Source organism: Fistularia commersonii, chromosome 1 (assembly GCF_037954325.1).
Source record: "Fistularia commersonii isolate RoL2024-O1a breed Wild chromosome 1, RoL_Fcom_v1.0, whole genome shotgun sequence".
Classification (NCBI taxonomy): domain Eukaryota; kingdom Metazoa; phylum Chordata; class Actinopteri; order Syngnathiformes; family Fistulariidae; genus Fistularia; species Fistularia commersonii.
The window spans coordinates 17,528,099-17,549,655 of NC_141284.1; the positions used below are offsets into that span (position 1 = coordinate 17,528,099).

Genomic DNA, 21,557 nt, shown 5'->3' on the forward strand with positions numbered 1-21,557 from the left:
GAAAAGACAGGAACATAAGGTAACTTATAAGAGCAGAGGTAGGAGCACGCAGGTAGGCTACATTTTGTATAGACCACTTAATCTGAAAGAGGTCAGAGACTGCAAAGTAGTTGTAGGTGAGACTGTAGCTGGACAGCATGGGATGGTGGTTTGGGATGACTTTGGTGACAAAGAAGATCAAAGGAAATATATACAGCAGAGGACAAAGTGGTGGAAGCTGAAAAGGGAGGCATGTTCTATGGCTTTCAGGGAGGATTTGAGAAAGACTCCAGATGACTAGACAACTACAGCTAATGTTATCAGGGAGACAGGTAGGAGAGAACTTAGTGTGTCGTCTGGAAGGAAAGTAGAGAAGGAACGTGATGGTGGAATGCTGAAGTGCAGGAGTATATACAGCGAAAGTGGTTAGCAAAGAAGACGTGGGACACTGAGGGGACTGAAGAGAAGACACAGGAGTAAAGGGAAATACAACGTACGGTGAAGATCGAGGTAGCAAAGGCAAAACAAAGGGCGTATGATGACTTGTATGCTCAGTTGAACAGTAAGGAGGGAGAGGATGATCTATACAGGTTGGCAAAACAGAGAGATACAGATGGAAAGGATGTACAACAGGTCAGGGTGATTAAGGATGGAGAAGGAAAAATATTGACAGAGTCAATATTTTTTATACAGGTTGGTGAAACAGGGGGATAAAGATGGACAGGATGTACAACAGGTCCAGGTGGTTAAGGATAGAGAAGGAAAAATATTGACAGATGTTAGAAGAGTGATGGGAAGACTGAAAGAGTACATTGGAGAGCTGATGAATGTGGAAAATGAAAGAGAGGCTAGGGTAGAAGTGGTGACTATTGTAGACCACAGTGTAGCACAGATTAGTAAAAGTGAAGTGAGGAGGGCATAAAGAGAATAAAGAGTGGTCCTCTGTACTTTGACTATAATTGAATTGTAATTTTTCATTTGTTCCATTGATTTCTTGCTAATTTTTAGATAATTTCTTCATTGCTTCAACATTTTCAAAACAAGCAGTCACAATCACATATGGGTATAGAGAAATCAATAAGAACTAAATAATACCATCAATCAAATGAGTTATATGTGGTATATATGGTTGTATTTTGATTACTGTTTTTTGAATAATTCACAAAATAAGATTTACAGGAATTCAGATTTAACAAAGATGCATCCTTGATCATCTCTTCTGTGAAAAACTAAGATGTACAGTTTCAGAATGTAGTAGTTTTTTCCTCAACCAGCTGCCTGAAATATCCACCTCTGATGAAGATGGTAGTTACAGAGAGAGACCCCCCTTTACTCTCATCTCCTTTTTCAAAATTGCTTTCCTTCATTCGCCGCTCTCAGCTTTCATCGGCTCCTCTCAAGAGTTTTATCGGGGTGCAGCAGCAGCAGCAGCAGCTCAGACCTTTGACCCCCTCCCCCTGGACGCTTGTAGCTGCCAGAGCTTCTGACGGAGAGCTGTCTCAGATAACGTTAAGAGCTTTACAGTGACAAGCTCAACCTACAGGATCAGACCCTTTACAGTGGTGCACAAAAAGGAAAAGAAAAAAATAATGGACGGGACAATCCTGTAAATACACGCCTGACCGACACACACCTCTCACACACACTGACCGGCTTACTGACATAACAGCCAACAAAGATGTCGGGATCACTGCTTGCAGGACAGAGTAGAAGTTAAGTGTTTTCAATTCTTCTTTCAATAGCTTGTTAATTGTTTTAACATCCTGTTTTTTCACATTCTTATCACAATTATTATGATTTAATTTGAGGTGCAAAGTTTAACAATGAAAAAAAAGATTGTTGACAGACAGAAGACATATACATAGTAATTTTCACATAACTCAGACATTCAAGGCTGAAATAAAATATAGAAAATGAAGATGTCTGAGTTTCTTTCTCATATTGCTCCACCCTTCATTTTGCTAAGATAAACCTTTGCATCTGAGGACATCACATTTGATCATGTCCATAAAGGATCTAATTGTCCAATATTGTTGGCCTCATATTAGTAATATAGAAATTGTAACAAATCTGGTCTCCATGGGCTGATTTCCCTGATCCATTTTGACCATAACCACTTGAGCTTATCAGATCGTATTTTTCACTGGGGAAATTATCCTCTCTCCATGGTGTAAATTTAACAGACACTGTACATTGCGTTTGCCGCATGGTCTTTTTTGGCCTCCCTTCAGGTTGGATCCTTGAAGAAGAAGAAGAATACTTTCTGTCAAATATCTAAGGTTATTTTCAGCCAAAGATTGTTTGTATTTGTGAAACTGTTGCGGCATTTGCTGCCACTATTTTGGCTTGAAGAGGTGGTAGTGTGTTCTCTCCCTCTTCTATTTCTCTACACTTTGGCTTAAATTTTGGATCACAGAGAAGTACCGGAGGTCTCAATTTCGAATGCATAGTAAGATAATTTTTGATATGGCAATGCCATAATATCGGTAAGATTAACTCCTTGGCATTTAATTGAGGTTGTATCACTTTTCAAGCTAGATTTTGTTAGAAGATCGGATGGGAGAGTTGAAGTTGTAAGCTAAAGCTTGAGTTCAGTTAATGTCTAACTTAACTGACCAAATGTTCCAAGGATCCTATGAATGTTGGCACAGGCTTCGAAGATTGAGCCAAGCACATTTACAAGTCATCTGCAAATAGAGATAATTTAGTTATAAACTAAATATTTATAGTTCTTTCCAGCATTTTAATGCTATTGATCTCTTCTTTTTGCCTGATATATTGGATGAGAGATTCTATAAAGTGAACAAAGACAAAGCAGAGAACAGGAGCAACCCTGCTTTCATTAATGCTCCAATATAAATTAGTCTGAGAGACATACAATCTTTATCTTTGCGTTTGGATTTGTATATGGTACTTGAATGCCTTAGAGTTTCTGTACATGGAAACTAAATTTGCCAGAAGCCTTAGGTCCAACGACTGTGTTAAATGCTTTTTAGGCAATCTAAAACCATGTGTCTTATTTTCATGTATATACATACTATATGACGTATCCTTCTTGGACTGCCTTTGGTTTTTCTCTCATGGTACAAGTGAATGAATACCTTTTCTATCCTCCTGGCTAAAACTGACACGTACATATATTAAAATCCGCTAAAATCTGTGATCTATCTCGTTTATTTTACCTTCTTTTGGTATTACCTAAATGATGGCTCCTCTCCCAGGGGGATCTCTCCCCTTTAGCAGTGTCTTGATTATCAAGACAGACCAAAGTGGTCTCAGAAATGAAGGTACTGGCATGGAAGTGCAGTGTTTTCTGGGGTTTATTGATCAATCCAGAGTTAATTTGTCTTGTCAGGATGAAAACTATGAAACTCTCAGACAGGCAACTGCCACCTTCCTGTGAGATATTAATTCTCGGAGAGCCGACCACAATGATTGCTGGGTTTTATCTTACAACATTTTGGAGATAAATCATAAAAGATCTTGAAACCTTGGGTTTATTACCTCCAAGTGTTCGCAGAACCCATGGGAGGCTGTAATGGGAATACAATGGCCTGATGACAAACCAGATGGGTGAACATACAGATCGTAATAACAAACAATCAAACAAACAAGAGGGTGAGTTACACGATATGTCACCAATGTTCCAATATGATGAAGAGGCAACAGACCAAATGCTGAGATTCATCTGGGATTTGAATTGAATTGAACAGTTTTGAGTCCGTAAAGTTCTGATTCACTTCAAATACAAGATAAAAGATAAAACAAGATAAAAGGAATGAATTACATCATTACAAATGTAGACAAACTGTGGTTGTCAAATAGATATTTCAGATAAAATGTGATGCCTTTTTGACAGTGATCTGATGGCCTTTTGGACGAGAAACCGAAATCATTCGGCAATTTCAGTTGTCTCGTTTCAGTGTTCCGATCCATGTCTTTCGTACACTGGACTGTCCTATTCCTGAATTCCAATTAACATCTTGCGGCAATCACTCAGTGTTTTTCAGGGTGTTGGATGTTGGCAGGATCCAAAGGCATCAGTCACTTAAATTAGTATCAAAATTTAAATTAATCTCAAATAGAACCAGCTTTGTGTTTTGTTTTGGTTTTTTCAAACTTTCTAAGAGTTCCAACCAAACCAACCAAAAAAACAAGTGCTTAATGCTTGTTCTTTCCGATTCGGATCATGATGGTGTCTATTCTGTAAAAGAACTGGTGAAAAACGATCCTGTGGCGAGTACAAATGTGGCGATGGCGAAGGAACCGTCAGGAGTACAAGGGGTTAATTATCTGAACCCCGCAAAATGTCAGCTTGATTTGTCAGCCATAAAATCCTGGAGAAAATGACCCGCTGAAGGAGGCAAAGAGATGAGGCTCCAATTAAGCTTCTGAACAGGATTCCCCCCAAGACACCCCCACACGTTTTCTCACTTCCTGCCAAATAAAGGCCTAGCACTCGAGACTATCGAATTATTTACAGCCTCAGCCTCAGTTTGTCCTCTCACGTCCTCAAACCAAAGACGGCCGTCATCGTCAACCCGCCACATGTGGTCAAGTCAACAAGTTCCACCGCCCACACAAGCACGTACACACATCAATTTTTGCCTGTAACCATTTGTTTGAGGGTTAAATAAAAAAACATATCTGTTCATCTAAGAAAAAAAATATTTTAACTAAGCAAAATAAATAGTCTTGATGTTGAAAATTCATTTTCTTCAATCACAGAAAAATAGTGAGTAAGTAGTGAATAAGCTCCAAAATTTGCCTTTCTGTCCCTCAATCTCATCTCACAGTAAACATTTTAGCAGTCAAAATTGTTTGGGGACAAAATAGGTGTTATTTTATGACAATATACCAAAACCTAAAATTACTAAACTAAATTAACATCTTGCATCATTATATAATAGACCAGTAAATAAAAAAGTTTTTACAAGAAGAATATTAGTACATTTTAAAGATACCATCAATATTTCATCAGCTAAATAAAATTATGTCACTGTAAACCTTGCCATTGCAGAAAAGGCCCAATCACATAATCAAAGGGACGAATTTCATTATTTGTTTATAGCAGATTTTTTTTTTGGGGGGGGGGGGGGGGGGGGCGATTTGATTATGATTGATTATGATGATTTTTTTCAGCAGTTTTAGATACCATTTTTCCTGATTTTTGAGTGAATTCTGATGCCTAAAATGACTTCTCGGTCAGTCGTATGACTTTGTTACGGAATATTGAGTTAACACTGTTCTAAAATTGTCACTGTATTTAAATCTTACATTTGTTTTACTCTGTTTTTTTTCGACCTATTGGGGCCTCCAGTCAGCATGACTGACAAAGAGACCATGTCTTTACAAGCTACAGTCAAATTAAAGTAATATTCAGTATGGTACTAAAAAAAAGCCACAATGCATCAAACAACCACAGCGAATGGTCTTTTCTTGCTGCATCATTTTCTGTGAGCTCATTAAGTTTGGGATTTTGAAGCAAAAGTGATCAAACACACACCCCACCCGTCCCAGTGGACCTGCCTGGGGTGGAGCACTGCCCCATAAATGTTACAAGAGTCTGCTTGGTCCCGGACTCCACAATAACATGGCAATTTTTAATATTCCCAGAGGGAGTGTCTCTTTGTGAAAGGCTGCTTCAAGGGCAGAGGTCGACCATAAAGGCAGCAGACACACTCGGTTGAACCACCCCTCCTACCACCACACCCACCAATCCCACATATTCAAAGATCAATAATTTCAAGGGGTTTTATTGTGCATTGTTTGCTATTTTTTACTGCTTTAAGAGAATTTTGTTTGTAACTAAAGATGATTTCCTTCAGATGTTTGGTCAATAAAAATCATTGAAAAATCACGGGCTTTTTCAGAAACATTTTTCATAAACAGGAAATGTTTTGCATGTTGTTAGGTTACAAATTTTTTAATGCAGACTGAAACACAATTCAGTGACTTTGTCAAGCTAAAAGGAGTTTTGAAAAACAGTAAAGCTAAAGACCAAATTGCTGCAGATAAAAAAAAAATCTGGCTTTTCTCATTTGTTTTTTGGCCATTTCAATCTTAGTCATACTGCCCTGACAGATGCCAGAAAAAAGGCAAACTTATATAGAATGATTGTACTCCAGGATTCTAATGTGTTGAGAAGAAGTATTATACATGGCAACACATATTGTATGTTGAGATTTCTGTCAGCCCCCCACCACAACCATGACCACTACACAATCCTGAATGTGTCATGGTGAACCTCTAACAAGAGCCCTGCCATTACAGACAGAGTGGCACGGTAAAAAGACTCAGCAATGCTGGAAGAGCTGTGAAACAGCCTGAATATGAAAGCACCTTATACAACAGCAGCTTAGAGGGGAAAAAAGATGCTTTTCTGCAGTGTCTGGTGAGAGATGATATTCCAGAAAAAAAAGGGAGGAGAAAAAAAGCTGTTAAAATCTAGCCCAACACACCGGGTGCACTCAGGAGTTTAAGGGCTCTCTCTCTCACACGCACTCACACTAACACATGCAAAATGCATGCACGTGCGCGCTCGCTTATGTATAGTCTCACACAAGCACAAACGTGCACATACACAGAACTGAGATTACGCCTAGTGTAGTTGGCAGACAGCACTGGGCTCATTGAGAGATGCGGCCAAACATCAACACATATTGAGGGGGATTATCAGGACAGGAATTAAGAGCCGGAGCAGCTCAGGCACAAACTGCACCTTCATGACAGACAGCAACGCAGTGGGAACATCTGGCAAAACACAGGAAGTGCTGCCTGTTTTAGTGCAAACAACACAATGCGCAATACAAACAAGAGGAGAGACGGGGCACAATCGACTCTTACCTATGAGTCTAATGCAGATGCAGCACTGACCCCTCTGCAGGCCCACAGATCCTTTAGGATTGCATCGGCCCTCAAAACTTTATAGTTGAAAAATCAAATCTGCTTCTCTGCATCCTGTTAGATGACTTTTAACACATTCTTCCCTTCAGACTCCGACTCATAGCCTTGTGATGGCATGTTTCATAATTGTACTGTCCATCATCTAGACAAATGGCAGCTACTCTTTTACTGATTTTTGGGAGGGCTGATTCCTTGTGAAATTTCAAGCGTTGTGTGTGCCAGTGTTTTTGTCTTTATCTTGTCTTTCTGATTCACGTGGTCCATCTACACAACATATTAGGTATCACTCATGGAACAATTATATTTGATCAAATTTCATATAATTGATTGAATATAAAATTATACATCAGTTAAATTTATATTAAGTCACTTAACTACATATCAATATTTATTTAATGACTGATAAAAAAAAGAAAGTTAATTTGATCATTCAGGGGCAGGGAACTGCAGCGGAGATTTCAAAATAAAAGCAGACACATAGGTGCACAATTTTCAAAAGTTTATATTTTGTAGGGTAACCTTAGCTGAGATGGGATGAGGTATACTTTAATGATCCAATGTTTGGGAAATACTTTCAATTGTTTAGATTATTAACTATATGAGCAATGTAACTGATACCAGTTGATGTGCCATCACTCCTTCGATAGGGTAGTGACAGGTTGAGTATGATTCTAGTAGGTTTCAAATGCAAAGCAGTTTAAAAAAAAAAAACAGATGGGAAGAAAAGTTTGTTTGAGGACTTGAATCTGGAGGCTCTTGGCAATGACAGAGGGCTGAGACACAGGGAGAAGGCAATGTCTCCTGACCACCCAATCATGCATTATGCAACAAACAAATCAAATATTTACTGTGTGAGTAAAATATTTATTGTGGTGGATTGGAGGAAAGAAATTAACATGTCCAGTCTTTATCCTGATGTGAAGTTCCATCAAGGCATTAATAAAATAAGCAAGTTGGTCTTTTAATAAGGAATAAAGCAACGATCTTTGACAGATCTAACTTCTGACTGTATGATTAAATTCACAATAGAATTGGGGGGGTCAACCCAACTCTGGATAAGTGGGGGAAGGATGGATGGATGGAAAATATCTGTACAAATATCTGTCTGTTAGGCTACTATGGAGGTCATTTCTTTTTCACTGCATTTATCACAGCTTGCAAATTAGCTTGGTGTATCATTCCACCTTTTTCCTGTTCATTTGTACTGAATGCAAAGTAGTTCCCAATATCACACACACAAAAACGATCTGTGGAGACAAAGCAACAGCGGGGAGCTGGAGCAGGAAATTCACTGGGTTCTAAGTTCTAGATCAAATGTTAGTTATTGATATTAACTGAATCAATCAAACCAAGGCTTTTACAATATTATCCAGCGGACATTTTTATCCACAGCTTCTAATTACACCAACCAAAGCACAATCTTCTAACAGTGGGGTTTCATCCAGCAAAAGACCTTATTCCAGAATCTTTTAATCTTAAGCCCAGCCAGAAGCTTCAAACTATTTTAACCCTGCTTTGTTGCCTTTGTGCTACGGGTGTGTGGATCAACGTTAACACACTCAACTGCCACTTTTTCAACTGTCTTTTCTAAATCCCAATCCCCCTTTCATATTTTGCAGTATTTCTGGTCAAGCTCTGGCAGCTCATGAAACGCCGCACCAGGAAAGCTCATTGGATAGAGCCCGACACGTGCTGACTGACAGGCCTGGCGATTCCCGCTTTACAAACAAGAACATAAACACCTCTTGGCAGCTGAAATTTAGAATAAAATGAAGAGCAAACTTTGAATTCAGATTTCTGAAATCAAAGCAGTTCTCTCGAATCTTATGTTCGGAAAGACATATGAAGCTCTTTCAGTTACAGTTTTCAATGTTTAAATGATCAAAAAACAGTCCAGGGGATATAAATAAAAGTGGATTTGAACACCTGAAGAGGGAATCAAAAGCAGAACGTGACTTACCTGTACGCTCAATGTAGTCCACGCACTTCTCAATGAAGACTGGGATCGAACGCTCCGGGGTCACCAGTTCCTGAAGGGGAATTCCAAAGTAGTTGCTCTCCCAGGTTCTTCTGGTTGGGGGGTACAGAGGCTTAGGGGGCTTGGAAGCTTTTGGCTGAAAATGACAGGGATGAGATTAGATGAGAAAAGGTACAAGATAGAAGTCATATGTAGCAGGGGGAGGGAGAAGGACAGAATTTAGCGACTGTGTCGGGCAGGAATTGAAAGTACGATGGAGGAAAAGAAGGATGGAAAGCAATGGGAAAGTATAAAAGCACTGGTTGAGAAGGAGTTAATGTGACAGAATGATGGATGAATAGCGATGAAGAGCGGGTAGGAATGGATATAAAGATGGGTTCGGGGAAAGACAGGCAAGGATGACAAGGACAAGGATTGGACCAAGAGGCATAACTGAAGAAAAGGAAGGAGGAAACATCCACAGGGAGGATAAGGAGACTGAGCAGGGGAATAGAGGGATGAAAATGGGAGGTCAAAAATGGAGGATGGGAATTATTAGAGACCTGCGGGAGGAGGGGGAGAGAAAACCCAGGCAAAGGGGAAGAAGGGAAAACAGAATGATGGAATAGAAAATAAGAGAATGGTTAAGTAAGGAAGGAGGAAGTTGAGTAAAAGAAATCCGATGGGACAGAAAAAAAATAAATAGAAGAAATGAAAAGAGAGTAATAATGGCGTGGGCATGAGGGGGACTAACCATGGCAGGAAACAGGTATTACAGAGCGGTAGACTGTGAGCTCTGATTGGAAGCAATGAGGAAGGCGTGAGGGAATCAATAACTGGAAGGCCAAAAAAAAAAAAAAAGTCAGTCTGTGAAGTGAAGGAAGGAAAGAAGAGGGAATCATGAAAGACACAAGGGAGAAGAGAGGAGGGTAACTGAGGAGAGAGCAAGAAGAGAATGATGGGCCTAGAGAAAGGGAGAGAGGGAATTAGAGAATAGGGGACTGGTGAAATAGAAAGGACAGAGGAAGAGAAGATTTGTTTTAAAGTGTATGAAGGAAGGAAAATAAAGACGGAAAAAAGAATGGAGTTGAGAAACCAATGGAAGAGAAAACTGACAGTGAGAGTGAAAATGAAAAAGGAAATAAGAACAACACAAAGAGATGAGACTGGGAAGAGGAGGAGAGAAAGAATCAGACAAGAAGGTCACGGGAGTGCATCGGGGAAGGAAAGAAAAAAGAGGGGATTAAAACAAACATGGAACGAAGAAGAGGGGAGAAAGTATGAGTTGGGTTAGCAAAGTGGGAATACAAAGGACTAAAAGGGTAAAGAGGAGAGAGGAGAGAAAAGGAAAGATGAAATAAAACTTAAAGGTCAAAGAAAACAAGTTGTGAGGTGCAAGAAGCAAAGAAAACAAGTCATCATCAAAGGAAGTCAACGAAGGGATAAACTGTGGAAGGGGGACAAAAGAAAAGATAACAGGATGAAGGAAAATAAATGAAGAAAAGGGAGTAGAGTGACAAAGTTAGAAAAGCATATAGGGAAGGACAGACATATAAAGAAAAAGGAAGAATACGGAGAAAACATGAGGAAAGAAGGAATCAAGAATGACAGAAGACTGGAAGGGAAGGACAGAGAATGAGCAAGGGAATCAGACAGGGGGGTGAAGGAAGAACATGAAGCAGAGGAGAGAAAGAAGAGGGCGTTGAAACAGTCATGAGGGAGGGAGAGAAGGGAGAAAGGGGGAATTGAAACAGACATGAGGGAAGAGGCAAGGAGGCAGGAGATAAAGAGAGGAGGAAGATCCAGGGAATTGATCCGACATAAAACTTAGTGGGATGGAGTAACAGAGCGAGGGAGGAAGAGGCGGGAAAAAGAAAGGGCCGGGACGAGTTGCATGGTGCAGCAGTGACTTTGATTCCCCGCACTGCACTCTTCAAAGCGTTGTCATGCCAACAGCGGCGCACGCACTGGCATAATTGGCAACAGCAGCAGCTAAACACCTTCCATTTTGTACCTTGTATGTTTTCGTCTCTGATTATCAAACGCTATGACATTGTTCTGCACTCGTGACAAATCAACTTTCCCTCCGATAATTTTCACAACTAACCTGCCAGACTTCACACCCATTTGTGCGTGTGTGTGTGTGTGTGTGTGAGTGTTTATACGAAAGAGCACAAATCAAGGCACTGAGATTACTTTGCTGTGATTGAGAGTGCACTATGAACGTCAGCTGGAGCTTAACATATCACATTTTTCAGCAGACTACAAATATTTTAATGAAGACCAGGTGGCGCTGCTCTACATCCGCCATGTTTCAATAGAATACATGTTGTTTTTCTTGTCTCTGCTCAGTTTGATTTATAATACCTAGGCTGAATGGAAAATCACAGCACAAAGATTCCAGTCTGAGCAGCCCCGACTTCATCACATCAGTGGTTCATGTCGGGGCTTCAAATCCAAAGTAAAAAAAAAAATGGATGAACATGCATTTCATGTAATTTTTATTTTTCATGGTTACCTTCTGGCTTGTTGGTGCATTAGTCTGTGCATGAGTGTATGTGCCTAAAAATGATCTTATGTAAAAATGACCTTTACACAGATGGAAAAAGATCATCATATTTGGCAAGAATAATAAAGATATAGGCAGAAATAGATTAACTTAGCATAACATACATATCGAGAGCTTCACAGAAATAGTATTCAAAAATTACCAAACATTTACCCTGAATATTAGTGATAAAAGCTAAAACTTAATATGATTTGACCAAAAGGTTAACAAATGTATTAGTTTGTCTGAAATGACAAGCAACTGGAAACCAAAAAAGAATTTAAAAAAAGTTACAATCACTTCAAAGTTATTTTCAAAAACTTAAACAAAAACGTTTCAACTTGATTTTGAATTTGTTCTGGAGGCCCATTTTCAAGCAGCAATAAAAACTGTTGCGTCACATTCTACATCTTATTGGAAAATGTATGAATTGATCTAGAAATGTAATGTATAAATTGATCTAGAAATGTACTGTATATCTCTCTCTCAGACCCAACAGTAGTGCCTCATATTGATGCCTGCAACGAGATCATTAAACACATTGTCTGGCTCTATGTTATTGCATATATTTTAAAAAACATTTTTGTTATTGGTACATGCTGACAAACATGCATTTTGGCCAAACGATCAAAAACCAAATTGGTTAAATTTCACACTGATGGAAGGGAATGATAACCAAGAAGCTAATTTGCCTCTCTCACTCACTAAGACGGGCGCACGCACGCACGCACACGCACACACACACACACGCACACACACGCACACAAACACACAAAATTTTTTTGCTTAAATACTGATTACAGCCTCACCTTCTTGGGTTCCTTTGGCATCTTGGGCGTCTTCTTCTTCTTCATCTTCTTCTCATCCTGCTCCGGGTCCGAGGTAATAGCAGGATTATCAATACCACCCTTCCAGGGGTCAGCAGGGGACAGCAGTGGGTCCTCCTCACTGCCCCGATGGGCTCTTCCCTTTTTCTTCTTCTGCGTGGCGGGGCCCGTGTCCTCGCCATCGCTGTCTGAGTGGAACCGTCTTTGGTAGGCCTTCGTCTTGCTGAACAGGATTTTGGAACGATGCTTGTACTTTGATGGCCGCCGTCCAGTCTGTGACTTGCGGTCGAACCCGTTTTCCTCCTCTGCCGCCCCATGTAGGCCATATAGACCACCAAATGAGTTCCTTATCTTGACCAGGCGGCTGTTTGTGTCCTCAGGCACAGCATAGATGTCATCATTGTTGAAGCCCTTGGACCTCAGCAGCGTGTCCACAGGGTCTGCATAGTTTTCCGATGCCTCAACGTCCTCAGTGTGGGTCATTGGTCCGCGTGGCAACCTCCGGTTGCTCCGCATTCCGGCCTCAATGGTTTTGAGGAGGTTTGGGTCCAACTTTTTGACATTGGGCTTGGGGAGGGCTGGTTTGGGCCGGACAGGTGGAGGCACTTTGTGGTTGCGTTCGTGGTCTCCGACAGGTGTGCTGTGGACCGGATACTCATTTCCTTCAAGATCGATCCTATACTTGGCCCGCTCACTGGGTGTCGGAAGAAGCTGAACATCATCTCCTATTGGACTATAAGGTGGGGGAGCTTCATTGTCATCATCAGATTCTGGGTAATAAGTGTTATAGGCAGGTGAGTGGCTGTGCGGTGAGGTAGGAAAGACCTCCTCACTGGCAGCAGTGGTACACTCTCGTGATGAGCTGTCAAACAAGAAAGAGCTCTCAATACTTGGCTTTTTTTCAAGCACTTCATTGAAAAATGGTGTAAAAACCTCTGTCTGTCTGTGATACTGTGACAACGAGTAGAGTGCCGTGAACTTGGCAGCAATCTCTGTGGCAATGTGCTCCCCTTCCGTCATCAACTCTTTGATGGCGTCGTTCTCAAAGAAGTCCGCCTGGCTGTCAGTGATGGCCACCATTTGAACAGGGATGACATCTTGGACCTCAGCTAAGAACGCCCGTAGGGTTGCCATTGAGGCCTTACGTTTGGCAGAGTATACCAAAATGTATCCGTGCACCAGTTCGTCTTTACGGACACCGATGGCAGAGTGATAGGAGAGGACAGTGACCTGAATCCTCCTCCTGCTGTCTCCGATGATCTTGTCCAGCAGCAGCGTGTTGCTCTGGCCTGGCTGCCCAGCACTGCAGCAATGAGAATCGAGAAAAGGCGAGAGAATGAGGTCGACACTAAAAGGATCCCAGCACATGGCACACATGACTATCCTGAGGTCAGCCTCTGACATGTCTTTGATTGAAGGCAACGGCACTAAGACATCGAAATTGTGTTTTAAGCCATCCAGCACCGCCCGAAGACCCTGCTTGATTTGGAATTCTGTGAATTTGCGTGGAAAGGCCCCAGAAGGAATGTCCACAAAGGTGCACTGCAGTTTGTTTGCCAGCTGCTGGCCCTGGTGACGCAGGATGGGAATGTTTTTGCAAACATTGTCCCTCTGATTGGCCAGAATCAAGATGAACGGCAATGGCTGGGCAAACCTGTCTCTCCTGCTCTGGGCTATTTCTGCTCTGATCCTGCCAATACAATCACCGATTCCATTTAAAGACTCTATGGAGTTGAAGACACAGAAGCAACCGTGGGGTTTGAAAGTGGTGACCCACGCATGGCTGAAGAGCAGCGTAGAGTTCACATCCACAGGGAGGAGATCCATCTCGTAAATCTTACCGTCGAGGGTGTACTCGTCATCTGTGGACTGCGCTCGGATCTCGTTGGCTAATTCTTGTGCGAGACCCTCCCTTCCCAGGAGGCAGAGGTTGATCTTATCGATGTTGGCACTGTTATAGTAGAGACTGGAGCGGCCGTGGTCAAGCTGCACCAGCCTGTTTGCTAAAACTTGTTCTACTTTCAAGTCCACACAGTTTTGCCCGCTCAGGCATGTCTCTTTAGTGGGATGGTAAACAAAGCCAATGTGTTTGAGGAGGAGTGACTCTCTATCTGGGGCGAGTTTCTGCAGCGCTCTATATCTCGGCTCCTCATTCAACACACTGTGAATTTCACTCATCTTGTCAAAGCTTGGGGTGGCGTTCAGATCCAAGTCGTAGAACAGCTCAGCATGCTCAAAAAGCATTTCCTGAAACTCTTCTTTGGCCCTTTCAACTATTTCCTGCTGGTGTCTACAGTAAACATCCCTCCTATCTGATTCAGTGATGTACTTGTAGGCCTCGTCCTCCATGACAAAGCACATGACCTCTTCCCATGGCTGCCCAGGGCTGATGAAATGAACCCTGTCTAACGTCTTCTTGAACCTCTCCTTCATCTCCACCCTCCTCTTCTCTGACAGCAGGTGTTGCACGTGGTTGTGATAGATTCTCTCTCCATCAGGCGTGTCCAGGAGGTCAAAAGGTATCCTCCGGTCACTGTTGTCAATATGATCGGTCTCATCCCATGGTGTTTGTTCCAGCACTACAAACCAATACTGGAAATCAGAACGGTTCCTGATGAGACTTTGAGCCTCAGGCCACGTGAGATGCTCAACCTCCTCCAGGTGATTTAGGAGATTGTTGAGGGTTTTCGGTAATGTCGCCAGATACTCCTCCCTCCTCTTACGGATGTGCTCCTGCTTCAGTTGTGCGATATGCTTTGTGAGCATGTTCCTGCCCTTCCTTGTGCCTTCCAAGGTGATGAACTCCTCATAGTCAGGGTGGCCCTTCATGTTACTAATCACCGTTTTCCATGTAGTGTGGTAATCTCTCACCGTTTGCACCATCAGTTTCTCAAATCTTTCTGTCAACGAGGCAACAAGCTGCCGTTGGATCTTATAGGCCTCTAAATACGGCACAGTTTTTGGCTTTCCCCTCGTCTTATCTAGCTGCTGGGTGAGCGCATTGAAACAGAGCTCCACATTTACATTTGATCGTGCTGATGTTTCGACCAGGAGGAGGTTCTTCTTACTGGCAACAAACGCTTGAAGTTCCCTCAGGTGTTGGTCAACGCATTCATCACACTTTGTGGCAGCGACAATGATGGGCTTCTTGGTCTTGACAATTTGCGAGTACAGGCTGTTGACAAACTTCATCTGGTCATCAAACTTCCTGTTGCAGCCTTTGCTTACATCAATGCAGAGCACAAAGCCATCAATGTTCAGCTTCCCATCAGGCATTTGCTTCTGGTCAAAGTCTTGCTCCAGGCCCAGCTGGTCAGTGCAGATGTACATCAGCTTCTCTGCTGACTGCAGCTTCGTCGCTGCTGCCCGCTTTGTGTACGGCTGCAGGTTGGTGCTCCGATGCGGAAGAAATGTCTGGTCATCAATGAACTCTGTCTGTTCAATTACTTGGATTTTACAATCCAATCCATCATCCCCTCTATGAGAAACATCCCCCCAGTACAGGAAGTGGTCGTTGTTCACCACACGCCCCCCAAAGTCTATCGTGCTCAGCACTGAGGTGTGCTCTGAATAGTAGCTGTCTGCGTCCGGACGCACATACCGGTTGCACAGACAGGACTTGCCCACGCCACAGTTTCCCTTTTCTTTCTCCGTCCCCGAGAGGCCCACCACGCTGACGGCAAAAGTTGGGGGGCGCGCATCCTTGTTCTTGGCCATTATATCCCCCCGCTCATCTCTCACTTCCCAGGAAGAAAAAAAGGTCAAGATATCATTCCAGTTCTGCTTGTCAGTGGTATGGAGGCGCTTTCATTTTCTGGTTTCCACCCTCAGCTACGGTGAGATGCCCTTCCAAACCTCGTCTGACGTTCTATCCAGGGTCTCCTCTAAGCTGGGATAGAACAGCTGGCTTCACCTCTTATCACCTGCCAGCAAGACAGAATTCAAAATTAGGTGAAGATAAAGACAAAGCAAACAAATACATATGATGTGACCTGAAGCACTCCCATTCCCTTATCGCAAGAAATATAATTAGCTCTTTGTTTCTCCTTCTATCCCTTTGACACGCTCGTGTTTGAATACCATGGAAGTTTAAATGCAACAGATTGGACGGGTTAATCTGGCATTACACAAGAGTTATCAGTTATCAGAAAATGAAGACACTAGTAAACGTTATCACACCTGAGCAAGAGAAAATAATCCCACAGGAATGCCAGAAGCTTAATAAAACAGCTTGTGATTTGTCTTTGATGTGCTAGTGATAAAGTATGTAGTGTCATTAAAGTTATATTTCTTTCATATTAAACTTGGACTTTTTTAATGACATCCAATTGAATTTGTGCAATAAAAATTAGGTGTGACTCATTCTGAACACAAAATATTATGGGGAAAAACTCCTGAATAAAGTGAATGTGACACTCTAACTTATATAAGAGAGAAAAAAGGAAAATAATTGAATCATGGTGCATTCTCACCGATGTCACTTCTCCAGGAAAAAAAAAGAAAAGAAATGCTTTCAACCAATTTGTGCCAAGGCTGGATGAAAAAAAGGACATGCAACTGCAGCCCTTTGACAGCCAGTGACCTAGAAATAATTGCCCTCACAGTGAGTGAAACTGGAAAAAAAACAAATAAACAAAAAAAATTCATCTAACAGGTTTGTAATTGACACAATCTAAATGTGGCCAAAGTTAAGACTCATCATCTCACTTTTGACGTATTTATTTGCAGACATGCACATTGTCAATTTTCAAATCATCAAGCAGGCAAAATTAAACTGATGAAAAAAAACATCCTAGACTTTATTGCAAATGGTAACTGCAAACAGCCTCATCTGATAGACCATGCAACCTTTTTCTGTCAGCGCTATCGTGATTTGTTTCAGTGAAATGAGCCTTCATTTTCTTGTGACCTAACAAGATGCTGATAACCACCCAGACAATCGAAACTATTGTTGTGTTTCATTAGAACAAAAGCAATCACCGAATAAATTTTGTCTGCATGAGCTGGAAGTGCAGCATGGCGGCCCGCCAAGACGGAGCCGAGAACTATGCTAGAGTCTGACCCAGCAGCGACGGGGAATGAGCCCACCCCCAAGAATATCTATACAAACTCAGGTGGTGATGTCACCTTCGTCAGGGAAAAAAAACAGGACCAAATGACAGAGAAATTTCAAAAGGCTGACTCTACTTTATTACTATTCAAATCAGTAGAAGAGGAACTTTTGAATATTTCAAAAGCAAAAAAAACTAAATAAATACAACACAAAAATGTAAAAAAAAATCTTTTAAAAAAAGTCAAAAAATCTTTCAGATAAAAAAAAAAATTCAATCAGTTTTAAGGCCAAAAAAAATATCTACATATAAATCTAAAAATTCGATGGGAATTTCCACAGAAATTTACAGAAAAAAAAACAACTAAAAATGTATACAGTAAGTTATATAAAAACGTTATGTTCAACCTGGATGTTGTCATTGACCATGCAGCAGCTAAAAGTACCCTCCTGAATCATGATCGGTAAATTTAGCGTCTGTCTGTGTACTAGCACGCGCTGATGGCAGGCAGGGGGATTAAGGTATCACTTGGCAGGCTGGTTTTAGAGTCAACTAAATGCAGTTAAGCCCAGAAACAGGGCAGAGCATGCTGCCTTTTTAAGTTAAAGCCTGTAGGATCAAAATGAACTTATTTTGTTTTCCAGCCTCAATCACAGAGCGGGACATCGATGAAGATCCAAGGGACTGCAAATCTTGATCACTTTTTTCTTGACCAAAAGAGGTTGTGAAATCTCAGACCTCTATCATCCCACAGGACACAATGAGGTTCAGCTTCCAGAAAACGCAGTGTTATTCAGCTCCAGGACAATAAATGGCCAAATGACATTTCTTGATTATTTCAAACTTATTTCTCAATTATTTTCAGGTTTTTTATGGATATTTTTGAGCATTATTTTTAACATTTCTGGGCAGTTCTCAAAATTTAATGTACTGTAATTTGTTACAATTTTTAGACATATAATGTTGATTTCAATAAATGTTGCAAATATTCAGGAATTTTTTGAAGGTCAAGGCAGGCTAATTTTACAGCAATCTTTGGAATGTAACTTTTTTGCCAATCTTCAAGATAAAATTTCTTGCTAAATCATTGATGGTCGAAAATAGTTCAGTAGATTTGCTGTAAAAAAAGGAAGACAGAATTAGGCAAGGACAAAAAAATAAATAATCTATACTCATGATTACTAACAACTTTGTTGCAATTTTTTTATAAAATTTTCCAGCATATTTATTTTTATATATGCTATGGTATAGTAATACACTGTAACTGCATGAGCTGTTTCAAGCATTTTCAAGATACCCTGTGATCTGCAACTTCACACAACAATTGTCTTCAAGTGATTTTGACTGATTCAGGTCTGATGGGAGAACATCACGGTACACTCAGGTAGAAGACTAGAATGCATCTTATGATGTTTTCTTAGGCTCAGGCTGCAAGAGAAATTTAACAACACTGACAATTTCATGAATTGTGCGTGCGTGAATTGTGCTTGAGCGCGAGTGTGTGTCTGCACCTGCTGTTTAAAATGAAGAGCATCACTCAGCCTCTCTGGCTAAAAAAAAACTCTGAGATGATACAAATCCCGACGGGGGAGTGACAGTGATGTGACGTCCATCCCAGACCAACACCTGAGGCATCCATCATGATACCGCCATATTGTGGATAGGCAGGAGTCTGGACTCCTCGGGATGAATTTCCTATCACTACAAATGCCCCAGATGACTCTGGGGAAGTTAAAAAGCCAGATCAGGTAAAAAAGGTAATTTCTTTCAAATCCTCAGTTACAGGTGGGCAGTATCACTGGTGTAAATACAAAAAAACTTTCTGCATTTCACAAAAATTTGTGATAACATCAGGGAGATTCAGATATTTAAGATTTTGGAAAAAAAAGGTTTGTTCTTATAAAAGTCATAACAATAAAAGTTGGGCCAACTGGTAAAGATATATTAGAAAATAACAATGTAATGCAAGAAAAATGTCGAACATGTAACATGAGGAAAATAAAACAATAATATTGTGACAATTAAGTCATAACACCATAACAAATGTTCAAATATTACAGGGAAAAACATAATTGATGAGGACAAGTGAATTCGGGAGAAATAGACATACTTATGTTAATGTTATGAAAACAAACCAGCTGTTCTAGAGACAGTGTACGCCTTAAACCGATGAAGAAGAATAATATGACATCTACTGACATCACTCTCACACAACTATTACTCACTTCTCCTGATATTACAGCCTTGTTCTTGTAATATTAACACTTTAATCTCACATTCTGTTCAGACTTTATTCTCAGAGTTCTTAGGCTTGATTCTCCTTATTGCAAATAAAGTTTATTTTTTGCCCTTTTGACTATATAGCCTGTTTGATGTGATCAAATGCAGAGAAACACCATCAAACATACTTGGTGTTTATTTACTTTTAATAACAAGCCATAAATCACCCTTCTAATCTCTTGGAAATTAGTGAACCTGTTACAGATCTGATTAGGATTATAATCTACGCTGAGGTTTCTCCACAGTACTCAAATACACCCACCCAAGCAACTGACATTTTTAGTGTATTTAACGTCTGGGACAAATAAGAAAGTAATAACACAAAAACCCATCACACAGTTAAGCACATGAAATGAAGCAGCAACCGCACACAACCATAAACTTCAAATGGAGCTGAAAACCCCAGACAAATAAAAGGCTCCAATGCTCCTTCAAATACTTTAAAACGCTAAGACATAACTCCCTGATTTTATCTTGGATGTTATCAAATCCATATTTGAGGAGTCACACATGTGTTTGTCTATGTTTACAGCTGCTAACATGAGCTTTGGAACTACTCAGCTAAGCTATGTACAGTATTTCCAACAAAAATTGCAATGTGGCAAATTATCTGCACTCAAAGACAACATGAAACTTTATCACACCAAAATCTTATCTTTAAAACCACTGCCCCAAACACATTTTAGGGCCCATACCCCACTTTTTAAGAACCACTGATCTGAGGCCCTTTTGTCAGATTTTGAGTCCCTGAAAAATGACCTGACATAAACTTCCTGCTTTGTGAACTGATGATCTGCTCCAGTAGCAGCTTTGTCATTAGTCAATACCTTTTTTTCAAACTTTGTGTCTAAATCAGAAATATTTTGCTGCTCTTACACCTTACGATCTATACGAAGGCATAAGCAGAGACGCTCTGTGTGTGTGTGTGTGTGTGTGTGTGTGTGTGTGTGTGTGTGTGTGTGTGTGTGTGTGTGTGTGTGTGTGTGCGTGCGCACACACACGGTCATCTATTCATTACCATGTTAACAAAGCAGAACATATTACAGTCTGGTTCTGTTCCCTAACAAATGTCGCAAAGGGTGTTCCACTACGAAACACTAAGCTTGACAAAAACTGCATTTCCACTACAAGAAAACACTTCCAGGGACTTAAAAGTTTCATGTACATAGTAATTTTATCAGTGTCCAGCAAATCAGTACAAGTGCAAATTTGAAAAAAATATACTATTATACCAAGTCCAAAAGGCAGAAATTAAGAAAACAAGACCACAGGATCCAATTCATTACCAGCAAATTAAATATTGAATTGGAAATTATCACGAAATTACTTAAAAAAAATAAATTCAAGACAAAGTGCCAAGAATAAGTTGACCTTGCTTTTAAAGCAATAAATAATATCAAAATTACAAAGACATCGCCTTAAGATGCACCCTAATAACTTTTTTCCCTCCACAGAGAAACTGCCTCTCAGTTGGACAATGGTGAGCTCCAGCAGCTTGTCCCTCATCTTGATGATGACTTGCAGCTACACGACACATCAGTCCAAAGTCTCACATCAGCATTTCATTATGTGGAAGCGACTGCCATGTGAATCACATCTTTTCCATCCACATAACATCTCAAGGACCGATTTGTCCCGAACCTGTTGCTACTCAGTTTCCTTGCACCTTCACCTTCCTGCTCATATCAGTCACTTTCAGCTTTATCTTATTTTCTATAAAGCCATAAATTCAGACCTTTTTCTGTTTTGATGACAATTTCTTTGAAAAAAAAGTCTGCTTTTGTTTAACTTGAAATCACATTTTCAAAGGAAAACAAAAGAATAAAAAATACTCTGTTTTTGTGCTTCAAAAACCTACATTCATTCCACTTTTACCAAGACAAATATGATTCGTGTAACCAAAGTCTGTATTGTTCTGAATATGTCTGTTATGTCTTGAAGAAACAAAAAAAAACGTGTATGGTGAAACTGTGCAAATTAGCTGTGTCAATTTTCATTTCTCTATTGTT

General features: G+C 40.6%; 1 protein-coding gene across 1 annotated transcript in view; it reads right to left on the reverse strand.

Annotated features, from left to right (window-relative positions):
* Nucleotides 1-21,557, reverse strand: part of arhgap5 (Rho GTPase activating protein 5) — a 57,193-nt gene that overhangs the window by 33,677 nt on the left and 1,959 nt on the right. Inside the window, exons 2-3 of the mRNA XM_086151877.1 lie at nucleotides 12,200-16,140; nucleotides 8,846-8,999 (exon numbers count right to left, since the gene is read on the reverse strand). Of these exons, the coding sequence (XP_086008003.1) occupies nucleotides 8,846-8,999; nucleotides 12,200-15,934 (3,889 nt within the window). The 5' untranslated portion in view covers nucleotides 15,935-16,140. The remainder of the gene's footprint in view (nucleotides 1-8,845; nucleotides 9,000-12,199; nucleotides 16,141-21,557) is intronic.